The sequence below is a fragment of the Panthera onca genome, chromosome B1 (assembly GCF_046562875.1).
Source record: "Panthera onca isolate mPanOnc1 chromosome B1, mPanOnc1 haplotype 2, whole genome shotgun sequence".
Classification (NCBI taxonomy): Eukaryota; Metazoa; Chordata; class Mammalia; order Carnivora; family Felidae; genus Panthera; species Panthera onca.
In genome coordinates, this window is record NC_138342.1 from 36,924,519 (window position 1) to 36,943,498 (window position 18,980).

The 18,980-nt window shown below is 37.1% G+C and overlaps 1 protein-coding gene across 1 annotated transcript in view; it reads right to left on the reverse strand.

Moving 5' to 3' along the window:
• Positions 1-3,672: 3,672 nt before the first annotated feature.
• KCTD8 (potassium channel tetramerization domain containing 8) overlaps positions 3,673-18,980 on the reverse strand; it is a 251,564-nt gene continuing 236,256 nt past the window's right edge. The window contains exon 2 of the mRNA XM_060655138.3: positions 3,673-4,355. Within this exon, the coding sequence (XP_060511121.1) occupies positions 3,895-4,355 (461 nt within the window). The 3' untranslated portion in view covers positions 3,673-3,894. The remainder of the gene's footprint in view (positions 4,356-18,980) is intronic.

Consider the following 18,980-nt stretch of genomic DNA (forward strand, 5'->3'; position numbering starts at 1 on the left):
TGGAATATAATTAATTCAGCACTGAAAAGAAAAGAGCTATCAAGTCAAAAAGACATGGAGGAAACTTAACTGCATATTACTAACTTAAATAAGCTAATCTGAAAAGTCTATGTACTGTACGAGTCTGACTGTACAACATCTGGAAAGGGAAAAGCAATGTAGGAGAAAGATCAGATGTGTCCATGTAGGTTCATTCGTTGCAACAGGTGTACTAGTCTGATGGAGGATGTTGATAATGGAGGAGATTAGGAATGTATGAGAGTAGTGGTGTGGGGGAAATCTCTGTACCTTCTCAATTTTGCTGTGAACCTAAAACTACTCTAAACAAGTCTTTTAAAACATGGTGTGTAATGCAATTGTGTCAATTTATCTGCAACCTGAAAAGGCACAGTAGTTATTATCTAAAAGTTTTCTCTTTTGCTAAGTTGATAAACTGTACTTTTCCTAGCACTGTGGCTAGAGAGAGCAGGATTGTGTGTGTGTGTGTGTGTGTGTGTGTGTGTGTGTGTGTGTGTGTTTCTGCACCTGTTACTGTTTCTGGGGTACTAGGTGCTTTTTCAGCTCTAAGACTGGGATATATGATGCAAAAAGAAAACCCAGGAAACTCATTACCCTGTTGTTCTTTGGGTCACAATACCCTTACTTAGACTTCCTTCTTCTCTCAGCCTTTCAGAGCCTCTTAAGTGTGTTTGTATATAATGTCTAGGATTTTTAGTTGTACTTAGTGGGCAGAATAGGGAAAAGTGTGTCTAGTCCATTTTTCCAAAATTGAAAATCTCACAATTAATTTTCATTTCCTTTTCTCATCTTAGTATTCAATATATTTCTGTTTAAAATAACAACAATAAGATACCAGGTCACAAGTTGAGCGTCTATACCAAAGAAAAGTATACCATGTGAACTCCATAAATATTCAAAAAATATATATGTGAGCTCCAAAATACATTTATTCTCCATAAATACTCAACTTCAGTACCAGCTTCCAGCACTTTGGGCTTTTGGTGATTCTCCAGATTTTATCTCTTGATTCTTTGCTAAGGGAGATTTACCCGTCAATTTTAGCCCTACTCATCTTTAAATCTGGAGTCTCCTTTTCTTTAGGGAAGTGTCCCCATTCTAACCGCCTTCCTTGATACCCTTGTAACCCCAACTGGGGCTAGTCAGATTCTAGCCTCTGGAGAAAACACAATGGTTTGGGAGAATCAGACCATTAAGTTTCTTCCCAAAGGTAATAGCTGGCAATTCATATTTCTTGAATGTGTTGCTAACCTTTGAGCAACTTGGTGTATGGCAAGTGTTCAATACACTATTATTGAAATGGGTTCTGATTTACTAAGGACTAAAAGGATAGACATTCCTACTGTCATCACTTCTCTTGTGACATAGAGATAAGAAGATCTGAAATAGTCCACATTTACTAAGTTCTTGTCATTGCAATTCTATTTTAAGTTCTATGTTTGGAAAAAATAGAGCAGGGTGTAAGGTGTTTTTCAGCTCTATTCCCTGCTCTCCATTGCTGGGCTTTGTATAGCAAGATGATTACCTTTATAAATTACATTTCCTATGCTCCTTTGCCAACTGGCTTCCACTTATATTGGAACAATGGAGAACATTGATGGGATATTGGAATGTGGGAAGCCAGGATAATTCCCCCCCCCACCCTCTTTTTGTTTTGGGAGGCATTGAGAAGTGACTGTGATTCTTTAGTGGCTTACAGTTCTTACTGGACAACTTATTCCTCTCTATTCTACATTCCCCATCTGATAGCCTTGGTTCCTGGGTTCTAGAAAGACCACCACTTCTCCTTTTCCCTCGATCTCCAGGAGTGGTGGTGATGCTTTTCTTCAATTACCTCAGTTAAGTCTTCTCTATGATATCATCCCCGTTATCCCTGAGATCACACAGGTCATAAGAGGAGGGACTTTTAAACTGCGGCAGTGTAGGAGTGCCTGGGTGGCTCAGTCAGTTGAGCATCTGCTTTGGCTGAGGTCATGATCTCATGGGTTGTCGGTCTGAGCCTGGCATCAGGCTCTGTGCTGACAGCTTGGAGCTCAGAGCCTGGAACCTGCTTCAGATTCTGCGTCTCTCTCTCTCTGCCCTTCCCCTGCTTGTGCTCTGACTCTCTCGGTCTCTCAAAAATAAATAAACTTTAAACAATTTTAAACTGTGGCAACCTAACCACCAAGCCTTATTCATTTAACCAGCATGTTGCAGCTACATCAAGCCATGGCAGGACTCCCAACCTTCCCAAAATAAAATGCAGAATTGGTCAGTAACTCCCTAAAGTCTTATAGGTAATTCAAGGTCAATCATATATCTGGGTTTTCTTCAATAGTCCACTGTAGATGATATTTTATTTAATAGTAAGTGTGAAACCTAAGGCTATATTAAAAAATGTATGCAGATAAAAGAATTTGAAGTCAGTAATGCTTATCTCCCTATATTATACTAAAGAAATGATACCACGAGTGCTGCTCAGCTTGTATAAACTAACCACAGAGGAGATGAGCTCTATAATTCTTGAAGATATTTTTACCATCTCTCATCCTATTCTTTAGTAAAATTCCATGATATGTATTTCTTTCCGTAGAAATGGTGAGGCAAAAACCGTGAAAGCTTATTTCCACATATGCAATCAGAAAGAAATCACTTGTCATTCAGGCTGACCTTTCAGCTCGCTATTAACGTTTTTGTCTCTTAATTTGCAAGAGGTAACTTCCCAATTGTTTTGGGGGAAGCTTTCAATCTGGTTGTCAGCTAAAATAAAATTTTGGTGCATTCTTAGATGAAGTCTTTTTCTCTTGCAGGCTAAGGGTTTATTAATCAATCCCAGGGCTATCTGGATTGGACTCCCTTTTGATTTATGTTAAAACTCTCACCTGTCAACATCATGGTTGAACGAATCATTCTCCAGCTTGAGATTTTAAAGGAATATTGAAGACAATGTGACAATTGAGTGTTTTCAAAGAAGAGTCAATAGAAATCAAGGAATTCCAATATATTTCCTTTTTTTTAATAAATACATAAAGCTTTTTACCATTTCCCTCAGTTATTTTGATTAACATGATAATAGTATCTTTCAGAGCATTATTATACCAATTTTCACAGCCTGATGTAAGGACTCATTTCACAGAAATAATCATGACTAGCATTAATAGATGAATGTCAGTGCCATAACACAACAGCATAAGGCATATTTACACCATCTTAACATAGAGAACACCATACACATACACAAAAAGTCACAGATCCAGACAAATAAAATCGATCTCTTAGACAGTTTACATTTATAGGCTTTGCCTGAAACATTTTTTTTTACTTTATTTTTTTTGTAATTTTCTTTCCAAGCAACAAACAGATCTTCCCTATGTCATGTGATTTATTTGTAACATTGTGTTCATGCAAAAATAATACTTGTTTTATTGCATTAACATTTAAACAGTTTTGGATTTGGGTCCCAAAACCATCATCTAACATTTTACTTGATGTTGCTTCATCCATATTGTCATTTTAGTTGGAGTGATATGATGATTTGTTTTCGGTGAGTTACAAAATGACAAACATATCCAGTTGACCACAGTTCAAAAATCAAGATTCTAAGCTTCTGGATCATGCACATTTTACTTTCATTCTTGCAAATGGTTTGAGTCCGATATGCCATTTTGGTTAAACATTTATTTATTTATTTATTTATTTATTTTCTCTTTTCAAAATCATACTTCTAAAAACAACAACAACAACGAAAAAGAATGAAAGAAAATACTGTCCCACATCCACTGTTCACAAAAAGGAAGAGCAGCAAGAATCACACTGACCATTGTTAGGATATAGTCAGGTGGTGACACCGTAGTGAACATCGAATGTCATTGAAATACTGCAGGAATGTGACTCTTACTATAACCCGTACTTCTGCAACAGTTCAGATTGCCACTGGCGTTTGCGCTCTGGAAAATAATCTGGAATGTGGATTTTTTTAAAATCCTGAATACACTTTTTCATTTCTTCTTCCACACTTAGCTTCTCACAGACTTTCTTTTTGGACAGATTTGTTTCCCGGGACTTGCTGATGAGTGTCTGAAAGAGTTCACTGTTTCTGCGTTTGTCGGGTGGGGGCATCCATTGCACAGGTGCTTTTTTGGAAGGGCGATCCAATGTTAAGGTGTTGGGCTGGTGAGCTGTCGCCTGCTGGGCACTGGGTGGGTTGTCCTGGGGAGTGCTCGCCTCTGAGTGGCTGTCACAGCTGGAAGTGGAGAGCTCATTACAGGAAGTCCCACTTTCACTGCCTTTATCTGTGACTTTGTCATGTTTCCTATCTTCATGTTCTTGTTTAGGTGACACTATCTTCTGAGGTGGTCCTAAAATGAGAAAAAAGAAAAAGTAGAACAACTAAATAAGAAGCGGGAAGGTTAAATTAAATAACTTTATATTTTTAAAATTTTAAACCAAGAATATTTATCTTAAAAAAATGTTCTATGTTGTATCCGTTTATATTTGAGGGATTGAATACAACACCTAGGTCTAGTAATGCACCTTGAAACATGCAGCATCCTGGTTAATTATTTATACAATCAAGTGTGGGAGGTTTTCTTAAGTATTTCTGCCAGAATAGATCATCAATAACTTTATACTAAAATGATTTTTGTTATTGTAGTTACTAGATCCTGAAATCCAACCAGATATCATATGTAAATATTTTGTTAGTCCCATACCTGTTTCATTAGACACTTTGTTCATTTCGGTTCTAATTATTGGGCTAGGAGTCTTTTGTGTATATATTTTGCCACTATAAAAGCAGAAAGTACCATTGCTCTATTTTACAAAGTAGCCGTTTTCTTGAGGCCAGAGGTCCAACAGCATTGTTTATGTTTCCAAGTGGGAGACTGGTTTAAATCTTATCCTCAGTCTCTTAATCTCGTTTCCAGTATTTCCTTGAAGAGGGTTATGAAAGTGATGTAAGATATATAGGTGTCTATTATTACAGTGAAAAATCCAGCAGAAATATAGTATTTTCTTAAAATACAAGGCTTATCATTTGAGGTAAATTACCTAGGAGGACAATTTTCAGAAAGTGATAGTTTGCCAAGATAATTATTTCAAACACACAAACGGTTTATTTTCAAGTGGGAGCATATCTTATTCTTTTTGATTCTGCTGTGAGATTAGGACCTCCATTTAACATTTACTGAACACTATCAAATACCCAGAACTATAATAAAACCTTGATTAACTAAAGCCCAACCACTGAAAACTAGGTTATTCAAATCTTATTTTTCTCTTGTAGTCAACTTTTGTAAACACATTATATAAATCAGAATGGGGAGTGGGGAAAGGCATCAGTGTTTTTAAGCAAAACTGCCCAGACGATTCTACAGAATTGAGAACAATTGGTCTAATTCATAGGGTCTCAACCTGGGCCACATATGGAATTACCTGGAAAGCTTAGATTATTGATGCCTTGGTCTCAACACCAGACGTCCTAGTTTAATGAGATGGCACCCTAGTTTAATGGCCATCGGGCCATTTAATAGATCCAGGTGATTTCAACCTGTAGCCAAAATTATGAACCTTTCCACATTCTACTATAATTAAATGAGTTCATAAGCAGTATGAATACTTTATACTACTCTGAAAAGTGAGGAAACAAACCAACTTTAATGAAAAAAATACTCTTCATAAAAGCATGTACTATGGGCAACATGCTATTGGGTGTCATTGCCAATTTTCCCATTTAAAATCAGAAGAAACAAAAGGAGATACTGAGCATTTGAGTGGATGAAGTTTGAGTTGGGTAGGATTAAAGATTTAAAATACTTAAGAACTTTTTGGAATGATGGAAAAACTCTATACCTTGATTGTAGTGTTATAGGACTGTAGGCATTTATGAAAGCTGATAGAATTATATAACTAAAATGGGTGTCTTTTGGTAGGTAAACTATATCTCAATTGACATAACCAAAAGCAAACAAACAGAAACCCTTAAAGCATATGTACCTATTTGAGGGAATGTCTTAACTAATATTTCATACTTCGTTTGCAATACAGTAAAATTATAAGAAATGCTGATGCTCATGAAGGCTTACTAAGAAAGCATACTAATACATTTCAAGAACGTTGCAACCATGAATTAAAGAACACAAAAACAAGCAGTTGTTTTTTAAGCCTCTGTCGTTTTCTTTTATGCTAAGAGAGAATGGGAGTGGATCTGAGGGATGGGGACAGAGGAGATACACTTGTAGCATTCCTTGTTGCCTTATTCAGGTTCATTCTGAACACTCCTCTGTCCTTAGTGGCTGATGGGCACAAACTATGTCCTCAGACTCCCTTGCCTTCTGGCGTTCAGTCGAATTCAGCCAGTGACAAAGAGTGGCAAGACCATGCCCTCACCCCATCCCACCCCCAAGATTTCTCTGACCTGGCTGCCCCCCGGACTAAGAGGCATAGCCCTGTCTAGCAACTCTCTCCACGTTCCCCCTCTCTCCCTCCCTCTGCCACTCCTATTTCCATATTCTATTAAACAGAGGTTCACATCTTCAGGTCGACAAGCGTTAACCATGTCCACTGTAATCGACATGAGGGTATTGCCACTCTGTTGTAAACTGTCAGTAATTAACGTTCCTAAAATTACCCAATAGGATATCCCTTCTCTTTCTTCTGGGACCCTGACTATTAGACCCACACCAGAACTAACCATCTTTTCCAGCATTATTTATAGGATCAGTATTTTAGTGACATCAGATTTTAGTGGCAATAATACTGAAAAGGATATGGGTTTAAAGTCCTAGTGACCTGGAATCAAATTCTAGTTCTCTGGAAAATAGTCCTGTGGCCTTGAACAAGATACATAGCTCTGCTAAGCCTCAATTTTCTTATTTGTAAAATGGGGTAGTAGTATTTTCCTCATAGGGTTATTTTGAGATTAATTGAAATACCCTACAAAAGGGTGTAGTGCAATAAATCTCAACAACGAGAGTGTATCATTGATTTCCAGGCCATTGCAGGAGATTTTGAGTTTGCTGAAGGAGCTCTGGATGGTGGGGGAGGTGCAGAGTCTATTTATATAATTATCTTTATGGGTGAGTGTGACCTCAAACTAGCATGATGGCCACTAGGCCACTCCAAAATAGGATATAAATAAATGCTCTTTACCCTTTCTGTCAATCTCCTTCATTACTTCAACCTGAAATCCCTACAGAAGAATCTATGATTTCATTCCCAATAATGACTAAAGGATTAACTGCAAATGCCTGGGAAAACCAATTTATATCTAAGGACAACTGAATGATGAGAAATCATTTTCTGTTAAGAGGCAGGGGAATAGACCATTTGATAAAGATACCAAAGCAGAAAAGTAGTAACATCAGAGTGGAAAACAGGACAGAGAAAGGGTAGTAGGTACCACCAGAGCAAATGCTTCATTCCATTTTGATTCACTGGAAGGAAGATGCTGAAAGACATATGCTAGGGAGGGTACAGAGTTACATAAAGTCCAAGTGTTAGCTAAATAAATTACAAACAATTATTATGCCTAATGGCATTGCAATTTATTCATGGAAATAAGCTTCCTCCCTGTCTTTCCAATACACACACAGACACATATAGAAACCCCACAATACAGCAGATACAATATATGTATGTATGTTGCAAATGAATTGCTCTTGTAGTATAAGACAGAACATCCAGGAAGACTTCTTTAAAGAAGGCATTAATCAGTTTGGTCAATGGAGTTGTACTGAGTTACCACTATATTCCAGGCACTGTGTTTGGATCTAGAGGAAGTTCATAGTAGGTGCTCTGGTGAAGTTCGAAGTCTATTTTATGATATTTTATAACATTAAGTGTTTGAAATGCATGGACACTTTAGAGTATCTCCCACTATAGATTTTAAACTCTGAAAAGAAGGAAGTGGAAACCTGAATTTATCTTAGGAGCTTCTTTTTTTCTTTTTTTAAGAACTTAGAATAGGTACAGGTATTAACCAGAAACAAATATACACTTGTGTTTTTCATTCCTTCCGTTTCACAAGCTATCTTTAGGTAATGTGGGCTCACATCAGCAGACCAAAGTGGCTCAGATGTTTATATTATGACTTAAAGAAAAGGGCTTAACTTTATTTTGTCCACACTTTTGAATGTACAGAATACTATAACAGTTCTCTGTATAATCAATGCGAGTAACAAATAGACTCCTTTTAATTGATGTCAGAGTTTTTGATAATGCATAACATATTATGTATTATTATTGCTATTTGATTAAGCATACTTTAAGTAATTACTGATAACTTAGTGGATTCAAATTGGGGCTAAGATAAAATAACAATGATTTATGGGTTTTTTATGACATGACGTTTAAGAAAATTTAAATAAATTAAGAGGAAATAATGATTTACTTTAGTTGCTTAGTTTTCTTTTTTTTAATGTTTGCTTATTTTTGACAGAAAGAGCACACATAGGGGAGGGGCAGAGAGAGAGGGAGACACAGAATCTGAAGCAGGCTCCAGGCTCTGAGCTATCAGCACAGAGCCTGACACGGGGCTTGAACTCATGGACTGTGAGTTCATGACCTGAGCTGAAGTCGGACACTCAACCGACTGAGCCACCCAAATGCCCCAAGTTTCTTAGTTTTTCTTGGGAATGCCTGCTAATTGTAGACTTCCAGGAATAATTTAAAACTTTTATTTTATATCATTCCATTCAATGATCCAAAGCCACATGAAATACTTTAAGTACAAGATGAAAAATAATTTAAATAGCACTAAGTCCTGCATATATGGGAACAGCATATGTCTCAGAAACTTCTCTGTGTCTCTTCAACTAGTAATAAAATAAAACATATACCTAAATGACCTTCTTAAAAGCATTTTGGTCCTGACTTAAAGCACGCATTGGATTTAGTTTAAGAAAAGAAAATGAAACATGATTTGGTGGGCTTTCTCCCATCACATAAATAAGTTCACCAGTAATTATTAGAATAAGCAACAAATCAATGAATAAGCCAATCTTTTACTTATTGAGGATTTAATCTTTAAAAGGAGTTAATTATTTATAAGTATACATTACATATGTATACCTAGAAACTTTCCAAAAAGTATTTGGATAAATCTTTTCATTTGGCTATTTCACATTAAATAGACTAGGATTTTCATCTAGGAGTTGATCATCTTTCAGTGGTAATGACAGACTTACCTAGGAGACCTGCAAGTCAGCTAACTAGGTCATGCATGCCTCTCCACAATTATTATTTTTCAATTTTTCCTTATTTTTTAAGGAACAGTTAGTGTACAACATGCACACACATACACACATACACACACACACACACATTATCTTCATTTATTACACTCACATTTTTTTTCAATGTGGGAAAGGCCTGGAAGGTCTGTGTTTGAGCTTGGCTAAGCTACTCTAAGAAAGTATTTTGTGCCCATCATGTAACCTCTCCAAAATTTGATTTTTGTTGGTTAAAATGTCTAAGATCCTTTATGGTATAAATTTCAGTAATTCTAAATTATGTAATGAATAGGAAGGGATTTTCCAGGCAATAAAATTCTAATCAGATTTTAATATATAACAAACACTAAAGAGTTACCATTAATAAAAATTACCTCTTAAAATGTGGAAGCAAATTCAATTTCCCCTAAAGCACTTCACAGCAGTACAGGGTTCAAGGATAACTTTCTCTAAGTTTACTGATAGGAAGTATAGTTTAGAAGACATCATCAGTGTTTTGTTGTTGTTGCTGTTTGTTTGTTTCATTAACTCTGTTCCTGTCGTGGAAACACAGCAGTGAGAATAACATGTAAAGCAACACAGTGCAGACTGGCGGGGCTCACATCCTAGTTCAACAGCTTACCAGGTGTGACTTCCTTGGGTGAGTTTCTTTGGGCCTCTGCTTCCTTACGTTTAAACTTCTCGGAGATGTGGCAAGGATTAAATGAGCTAACACATGTAAAGCATTTAGGAGGGGCCTGGCATGTATAAATGCCCAAATGTTAATTACTACGACTAGCAAAAACAACCCATGCTATTTGGCCATAGCATGGTCTATTTGTTTATCTGAATATTGAGAGGGCTAAGAGAAGAACCCACATACTTCCACTCGAATTCTGGCTTTACACAGGCTACCTACGAACACATAAAGTGCAGGTGTCTTCCGGCTTCTTTAGGCCTCAGTTTTGTGTCTGATAAAAATGAAATAAGAATATAGTAATACCTAGTCACAGGGCTATAATCAGAAAGGAGATACTGCATGTTGAAGCAATCCGCTGTGATGTTCTCCACAATAGGTCTGAGAGGCTATGAAGTATTAAATTTTCATGTCCGAAAAGGATTTTATTTGAGAAAATAAAGCACAAAAGCTCTCTTTTATTAAGATGTGTGAATTAAAGGCAGTAGTAAAAACATCACATTAAACAAAATAAAATAAATTGAAAGTATCACAATGGGCCAAAATTGTAACATAGGGCGAAACAGGGCTTTCAATTAATTCCATTGAATTTTATTGCACTGATACGAAAGGGCAGAAATTACAGCTTGTCTAAGTCATTTGGGTGGCAAGTGTAGTACAGAAATTAAATGTTAATATTTTCATCTTCAAAAAAGACAAGTGATTTCTGGGTAGTTCTGGGCATGGGCATGTTCAGTAAGAGGGATTCCATATTTTTTCTTGGAATACACAGGCATTTCCAAAGGCAGTCTATGTGTACAACTGCACACTTGAAAAAACCTTTTATTTTAATCTCTTTACCTGCCTAGTGATGATAAAAAAGACAGAATATGTAAATTATATCTGCAACAGGCACAATTCCCAGAAGGGAAATTACCCTTTAGTAGTACTAAATCCAATGGTGTGCGGATGGTTATGTGGCACTTGAACAGAATGAAACAATCCATCTGAAATATTAGCACCACATGTCTCTAAGTATTAAGCGGTTGAATCAAAAGGGAAAAAACTCCATTTTGATTTGCTAAACATTTGTTGAACACCTACCGTGTACCAGGCATAGTGTTAGTTACAAGAGGAAGGACACACACACACACACACACACACACACACACACACAGGTCAGGCTTAGGGTGACAGTAATGCAGCTGTATCTGAAGTTTGACAAGGACAGGAGGAGGGAGTAGCATTAAATTGTGATTGGAGTGATCTAAGGAGTGGGCATTAGTTTTCATTCATCAGTTAAATTCTCACACTTCATTGAAATTTAGAGTTCACATAGGAGATGGGTTCATCTTAGAGTAAAGGGCTATTTGAAAAAATAAAAATTAGTTTCTACATGAGAAAAATTAAACTCTTCTTTATGTTTTCTATAGTCTCTACTGTCTATAGTCTCTACTATCTCTACTCTACTGTCCACTGTGTGTGAAAAGATAAACACACTGCATTATTCCTTTTTACATCTTGACGTGATTAGTCACTAGTCCATTCTTCTGATCCATCCTGCACCTGTTAACTTTGTACTGTACTTATTTATTTACAGTATGTCTCCCAGTCCTAAATTGTAAACGCCTTAAAGGTAGAAACTACCTCTCTAGCCTATTATGAAGCCTCAATCAGAGTAATTGCTTGAGCAAATTAATAAACTGATCTTCACCTCCCTGAATTTCTACAGTATCTACTCCTTACTATATCATTCATTACCAATTGAGCATTCAGTTTCTTTTAGGTTCCTAAATGTTCACCAAGATGACCATCAAGTGTTAAGAAAGCTCCCATCCACCCCATACAAATATCTATCCCAATGGTGTCCTCTCTTCCTCAAAATGGTTATAGTTTCCATGAGGGCAGGGACTGTATCTTCTGTTTCCTTATATCACTCAGTTCAGGAACTGATTTGTTTTGTCATGGCACCAAATGTGCTAATAAAGTAAGTAAATGTAATGTAGCATTAGGAAAAAAAAGTGGGAGAAAATATATGTTTAATTGAACATATACTTGAGGAGGTTTTCAAAAGTGGTTTTATTGCCTTCCATTTTACACATCTGCGTCCTCCTATTAGTTATTTATGTAGATGACACCCCAGGTCACCTTCGGCTACCCAATGGATTCATTTTTTATTTCCCATTACTTCCAGGTCCTGTTAATTCTACCCTTACAGTGGCTCCTGAATCAATTCCTTCCTTTCTGCTCCCATTTCCACAACTTATAACAAGTTTCTCATCACTTCTTACTGTGTCTCTTAACCAGTTCTTTGATGTCACTTTGGTCCCACTTCAAACCCTTTTTGCACCATTGCTGAATAAATATTCCTGAAGTCTAATTTCATCAAGTATCTCACTTGTACAAAACCTTCTAAATGGCTCATTCTGCAGACAGAACGAAACTTGAATACCACAGTTTGACATTGAGGATTGTCCTCAGTGTGACCCACATGATTATCCCCGCCCATCTTGTATTGCTCCCCATATAGTAGCCAAAATATACTTGTTGTTTCTGGTAAACGCCTTGCTCAATTCATGTCGGTTTTCCTCCTCCCCTCGACTAGACTGTATTCCTTCCTTGCTCCATACCTTTCAGAACCTGCTCCAAATGGTGTTTTCAGCATAAAACCTTCCATTCTCACATTTGGATATAATCTCTTGCTCTCTTAATGACCCTGAGCACTTTGTTTGAATCTATCTCAAAGTACTGAGCCTATTTTGTCTTAAATAATAATCCCTTCTATGCTAATTTTAACTTTCATCCCTGTGTTCTGCCCCACAACACATGCACACGCACACACACACACACACACACACACACAAATACACACATACAAACTACATTAGTCACTATAATGTACTGAATACACTATAGTGTATTTCTGTTACATTAGTAACAGAAATTCCTGAAGCACCACCCCATGACTGGGCTCATACCAATTCAGTAACTCTTTATAGAATTGAGTTAAATGAAATTAGAATTACCTACAAAAGAATGTCTAAACACACAGGGACTTATTTTATTCCCCAAGAGCTTCTTTTTTTTCTGTTTTCTTTTAACTAAAAAAGATAACTAAGCTTACCAAGTATAACTAAGCTTACCAGGTGTAACAAAAACGAGCAAAAAACAAAGGAGATGAGCCTTTGGCAGTGAGTTATAAGATGGACCTTATAGTCTCTCTAATTATTCAAAAATCTTCCTTTGGGAAGGTTCCTATATTATTCCTTTGAGATTATTAAAAAGAAATAATTTTGGAACCATAAATAATGAGGAAAATCTATCTCCTTTTCTCTGCAGAAGAATTCCACATCACTTATGTGATTGAACTGGATTCTTGCATCTAAATATTCACTTGCCCCTTTGGAAGCTCTATCACATGCGAAATGGTTACAGACACCTTGTAAGAGGTCTACGTTTAAAACATCCCTCCACATTTCACTCATGGGAGCTAGAATTCTATGGCACATTCATTGTTTTTGTGTTTAAATAAATAAATAAATAAATAAATTCCCCTTAAATTCCACCCCCACCCAAAAAACCCTCCATTAAGATGCTCACACTTATCTTGGACCCTGTCATTAAGAACCTGTCTATTTCCAGGTTCCCACTTCCAAATATGTCAATCCTTATTAATTGATATTATCGGAGTGTTTTTCCACCTGCCTAGGTGGTCACCTTCTAATGACCTCCCTTTGCACAGTCACATTCTGTATAAGGGGGATAATTTATCTGTTTTTCACATTTGTGAACACAAGCCTACTCTTGCTTATTCCACATCCATAAACTGTGGATCATAACACCTACACGGTGCTTGGCAAGGATTAATGAGAGGTTGTATCTACAACGCATCTGATGGCCCTGGGAGGGGAAAGAAAGGCGCTCTGTAAATATAGGCTGGGGGTACACTTAGGATGTGCTGTGTATAACACATTTATGTGAACATAAAACCATGCTGGCTGTAAATTATCATTGCCTATTATAAATACTAAACAGCTGCCTCAGGCTTGAGAAAAAACTCTTGACAACAACAGGGAAAGAAGAGGTTGTGATGGGGCAAAAAAAAAAGGGTAATACTCTTGGATTCTAGAAGCAGTAGCAATTGCAGACAGAAAGTCACAGTTGAGGGGATTTTTATTTGTCAGATCTCTTCAGATCTTGAGTGTCTGCCTGCCAGTAAGTACTTTCAAGTACTTCTAACAATGGTCAGTGAGATATAACATTTTGTAGCTGCCATACTATTTAATGTGAGTGCCACCTCTTTTCACTTTGAGATTCATAAAAGTGTGCCTATTATGGAGGCAGCTTCGTGCAAAAGCACTACAGTGAAAGGAAAATGGAAGCATATAAGCTCACAGCAGAGTTTAATGTGAAGTTGTGTGACATTAAAAGAAAAAAAAAAGAAAAAAAAAGCTCCACCTTTGGAAATAGCAAAACTGTGTTTCAAGTGAAGTTCTGACACCTACTAGCTATATGTAGCTATGGGCATCTCCAAGGTCATTTTTGTATCCTGCTTAAGAAGGATTAAAAATATGGTGCCTCAGGGTGCCTGGGTGGCTCAGTCGGTTCAGCTTCTGGCTCTTGGTTTCGGCTCAGGTCATGATCTCACAGTCGTGAGTTCGAGCCCTGCGTTGGGCTCTGTGCCGACAGTGCAGAACCTACTTGGAATTCTCTCTCTCTCCCTCTTTCTTTGCTTCTCCCTTATCTCTCTCTCAAAATAAATAAATACACTTAAAATATATATTTAAAAAATATGGTGCCTCCCTCCTAGAGTTGCTTTAAGTCAAGATGTATGTGAGGAACAGCCTTAGACTAGGCTAAAAAGCAGCCCCCCCCCAAATATATCAGTTCCAAATATCTGAAACCTGTAGATGTCACTTTGTATGACAAAGTCTTTGCAGATGTGATTAAGGATATTGAGATGGTGAAATTATTCTGTATTATCCAATTAGATCTTAAGTCACTTACAGGTATTCTTACAAGGGGGAGGTGGAAGGACATTTGGTACACATGGAGAAAGGGGCATCAGTGTGACCATCAAGTCAGAGATTGAAATGATGCGGTATTAAATCAAGGAGTGCCAGCAGCCACCAGAAAGATGCTGGAAGAGGCAAGCAACAGAGGTTCCCCTAGAACATCTGGAGGTAAGGTGTTCCTGCTGACACCTTGGTTTCAGCCCAGTCAGAGTGATTTTGGACTTCAGGCCTCTAGAACTGTGAGACGGTAAGTTTCTGTTGTTTTAAGCCACAAAGGATGTGGTAATTTGTTATAGCAGCCACTGGAAACTAATACAAGTCTATTTAGTCTCATGTCTGGCCCCCAGGGGATGTTAAGTTATGACATTTATTTAAGTGAAAATATTACCCTTAACAACTGGATGTTATTTGATTTGCATTACAGGATCTAAGTTTCTCTATTAAAAACCAATCTCTTGGGGCATCTGGGTGGCTTAGCTGGTTAACTGTCTGACTTTTGATTTCAGCTTAGGTCCTGATCTCACAGTTCATGGGTTCGAGCCCTACATTGGGCTCTTTGTTGACAGCATGGCACCTGCTTGGGATTCTCTCTCTCCCTCTCTCTCTACCCCTCCCCTGCTCATGCTCTCTTTCTCAAAAATAAATAAACATAAATAAAATAAAATAAATAAAATAAAACACAATCTCTTGCAGTCCTGCCAGATTGTCATCTTATTTCTCTTTCAACTAATAGCCCATAAGATTTCAGAAAACTGTTATCATCTCTAGTCTGTTTTCTCCAATTATATGAATTAACCATTATTTGCAATAATGAGGTTTATAGTCTCCTAATGTCACATCGCAATATACCCTACAAAGTAATGTTCCCACAAAATACCCTTTTTCTCTCTCTACACACACATATACTCACACTCACCTACCCTCATGCACATATTACACACACACACACACACACACACACACACACACACACACATATACACACACACACGGTATATATAAATACGTTATGTATTATATACACACATCATATTACACACATATATACACATGGTATATCTACATAACCAGAGAACTGTCTCTCCACATACATGTCTAGCACCTGATCATTCCGTGAAGTTCTAGCACCATGAGTTGACTGCCTTTGGGACATTTCCTAAGCTTCAAATACCACATGCAAAAAAATGAACTCAATATTCTTTTCCCTGTAAACGAGTTCCTCCTCTTATGCTTTCTATTTTTCCTTTTTATAAAAGCAGCACAATCTTTGTAATCAGTCAGCTTTTAGAGTCTTCTGCATTATTTCTATCCCTACCCCCCTATTGATTTCCTGCTCATGTAACAGCCACCTAATCCTGTCACGCATACTTTGATAATGTCACAGTCATTCCCTCATTTCAGTCTTCTCCCCACAGTTGTGATCCTCATTAACTCGTATTGAGTCTATTGTAATCACCTTCTAACCTCTTCCTGAATCTACTGAAATGACATTCTAGAGATCTTTTCATCTCTAATATCAACCTCCTACAATCCATATTAAAATCCCAGCTACATAAGCACTGAAACATAGCTTTTATTACAGTATTTGTTCTCAGAGAATATCAAAGGTTTTCCACAACAATCCAAATCTCTTAGCCCCAGGAATAAGACTCTCTATGGTGTGTTCTTAACTTAAACTCTCAAACTCATTCTTCTATTGCTTCCATTCTCTATTTAAGCCAAGTTGGAGATATTGATATCATCCTATTACATGTATTCTTGTCTTCAATTCTTCACATCTGTAAATTGTAGATTGATTTCTATTTTGTACCATACTTAAATAAATGGAGTATTTTTTTTTATTTTAGACAGAGAGAGAGAGAGAGAGAGAGAGAGAGAGAGAGAGAGAGAGAAAGTTTTAAGAAGGCTCCACACTCAGCTTGATTTGGGATTCGATTCCATGACCCTAGGATCATGACCTGAGCTGAAATCAAGAGTCTGATGCTCAACCCAAGTACCCTAAATTGAGTAAAGTCTTTATTGGCTGTGTGTGTATGTTTGTCTGAGAATATATTTGGTGATCCTATCTATCTTATATAATAGACCCCAAGCCCCAGGCTGTAGGCATGGGTTTATAAGGTAGACTCAGCCATTCATAATGCCTTACCAACAATGTCCATAATCTAAGTCAGGGATGAGGGCTGGGAGGCAAGTAATCTGGGTAGATTAATAACAGGAAATCCCTAGAACAATAAACCACTGATGAGGGGAGAGAAAGAGAAGGCTTTTACGTATCTGGCCAAAAAAGCTCTCAGATATGACTGCCAATGACTAAGTCTCCCAGCCCCAATTATACCAGATGAGAATAGGAGCAGAAAGCAAGTTTTAACAGAGTTTGGGTGTCTGACTCCATAATCCCTCTAACAGGTGGTCAGCTCCACCTGTTAGACAAGGATTTCAGACCAAATAAAATATTAATCTTATCAGAAAAATCATTTTAATATACCTGTTTAGATATTTGATTAGATGCACATAACTTTGAAGTGTAACTGAAGCCTCTTTGCTTAAGCAAGGTGAGTTATATGTTCTTTGTATTGTCATTGGAGAACTCTAAAACTTAATAGTAAATGCATAAAGTTAAAATTTTAATATACACTTTATGTTACTGATCAGAAAATCGGGAGAAATTTATAGACACTATAAAGTCAGTATGAATTTATGAGCATATCATTATAATAGGAATATACACTATTTAAGGAATCTCAGGGATATACTTTTATTTTACTTAACAGGGACATGGGCTCCCATCCCTGCCTTAGAACCTGCGACTAGTGTGGATAAAATACTACTATTGTCCTATACTAAGTTCCTCATCGATTCCTGTGTCCTGGGAGAAAAGATCTGTCTCAAGAAGTAAATAAGTGTGTAACACAAAGACACACAGACGCACAAGCCAATATATACTTCATCACGGAAGTATGGTCAAATGCAGAGAGCAAGATGTATTATAGTGAAATAAGTGTTTCACGCCATCACTGTATGTCATCTTTTTCTGTGTAGCCAGTAGTTAAAGGAGATAATGAGCTGAGGAAAACAAAGTAATGCAACCAGGACCGTTTCTCTTAGTTCATATTTTCCCAAGTGAGTACAACACTATAGTAATATCGAATTTTTATTGAACACTTACTATGGGCCAGGCACCATGCTAAATGTTTATACATAGCATCTCATTTACATCTCACAATAACTTTATAAAGTAAGGGCCTATCATGCCTTTTTTTACTCACGAGAAAACCAAGGCTTAGAGAGGTTATGTGACTTGATGGGTCACATTTAGGAGTGGCAGAGACAGGATTCAGAGGTTCACCTGCCAGACTTCAGAGCTTATGCTGAGTTAAGCTCTGAGATACACTGCTTCAAAAACCTGAAAATGCTGTTTAAATCAGCTTCTCTAAAACTGTAAACTAGAGCTACAATTACTCAGGAGCTTTAAGTAATCTGATAAGATTAAATTGTGATGCACAGCTATAAAAATCTGAGAATAAAAGTGCTTAACTTTACCTAAGTGTTAGAATTTCTTTAGATCATCTACAGTATACTATTTTTTTCTATCATACCTGGCTATTTTAATAAGAAATAAATTAAAAAGTCTAAACAGATGAAAATGAAGACCATGCCTTCTAACCCCTTTCTTTGTCACCATTACAAGGGCCAAAGCCCTTTAACCAGGCAATCGCTATTTATCAAATTTAAGATTTCCCCACATTTAAAACAAATGTTTATGCTGCAATATCCTCAGAAAAGCATAATTTTGCAAATTTAGGCCAATTTCAAAAAAAGGTTCTTTTACGTTAATTAAATAAACACAGGTCAAAAAGCAAATAGGGTTTAAGGAAAAAATATATAAGTAAGATATGAGGGGTGCCTGGGTGGCTCAGTTGTTTGAGTGTCTGACTCTTGATTTTAGCTCAGGTCATGATCTCACAGTTGTGAATTTGAGCCACGCTTGGGATTCTCTCTCTCTCTCTCTCTCTCTCTCAATCTGTTGCTCTCTCTCTGCCCCTCCCCCATTCACTCATGCATGTGCATACTCTTTCTCTCTCT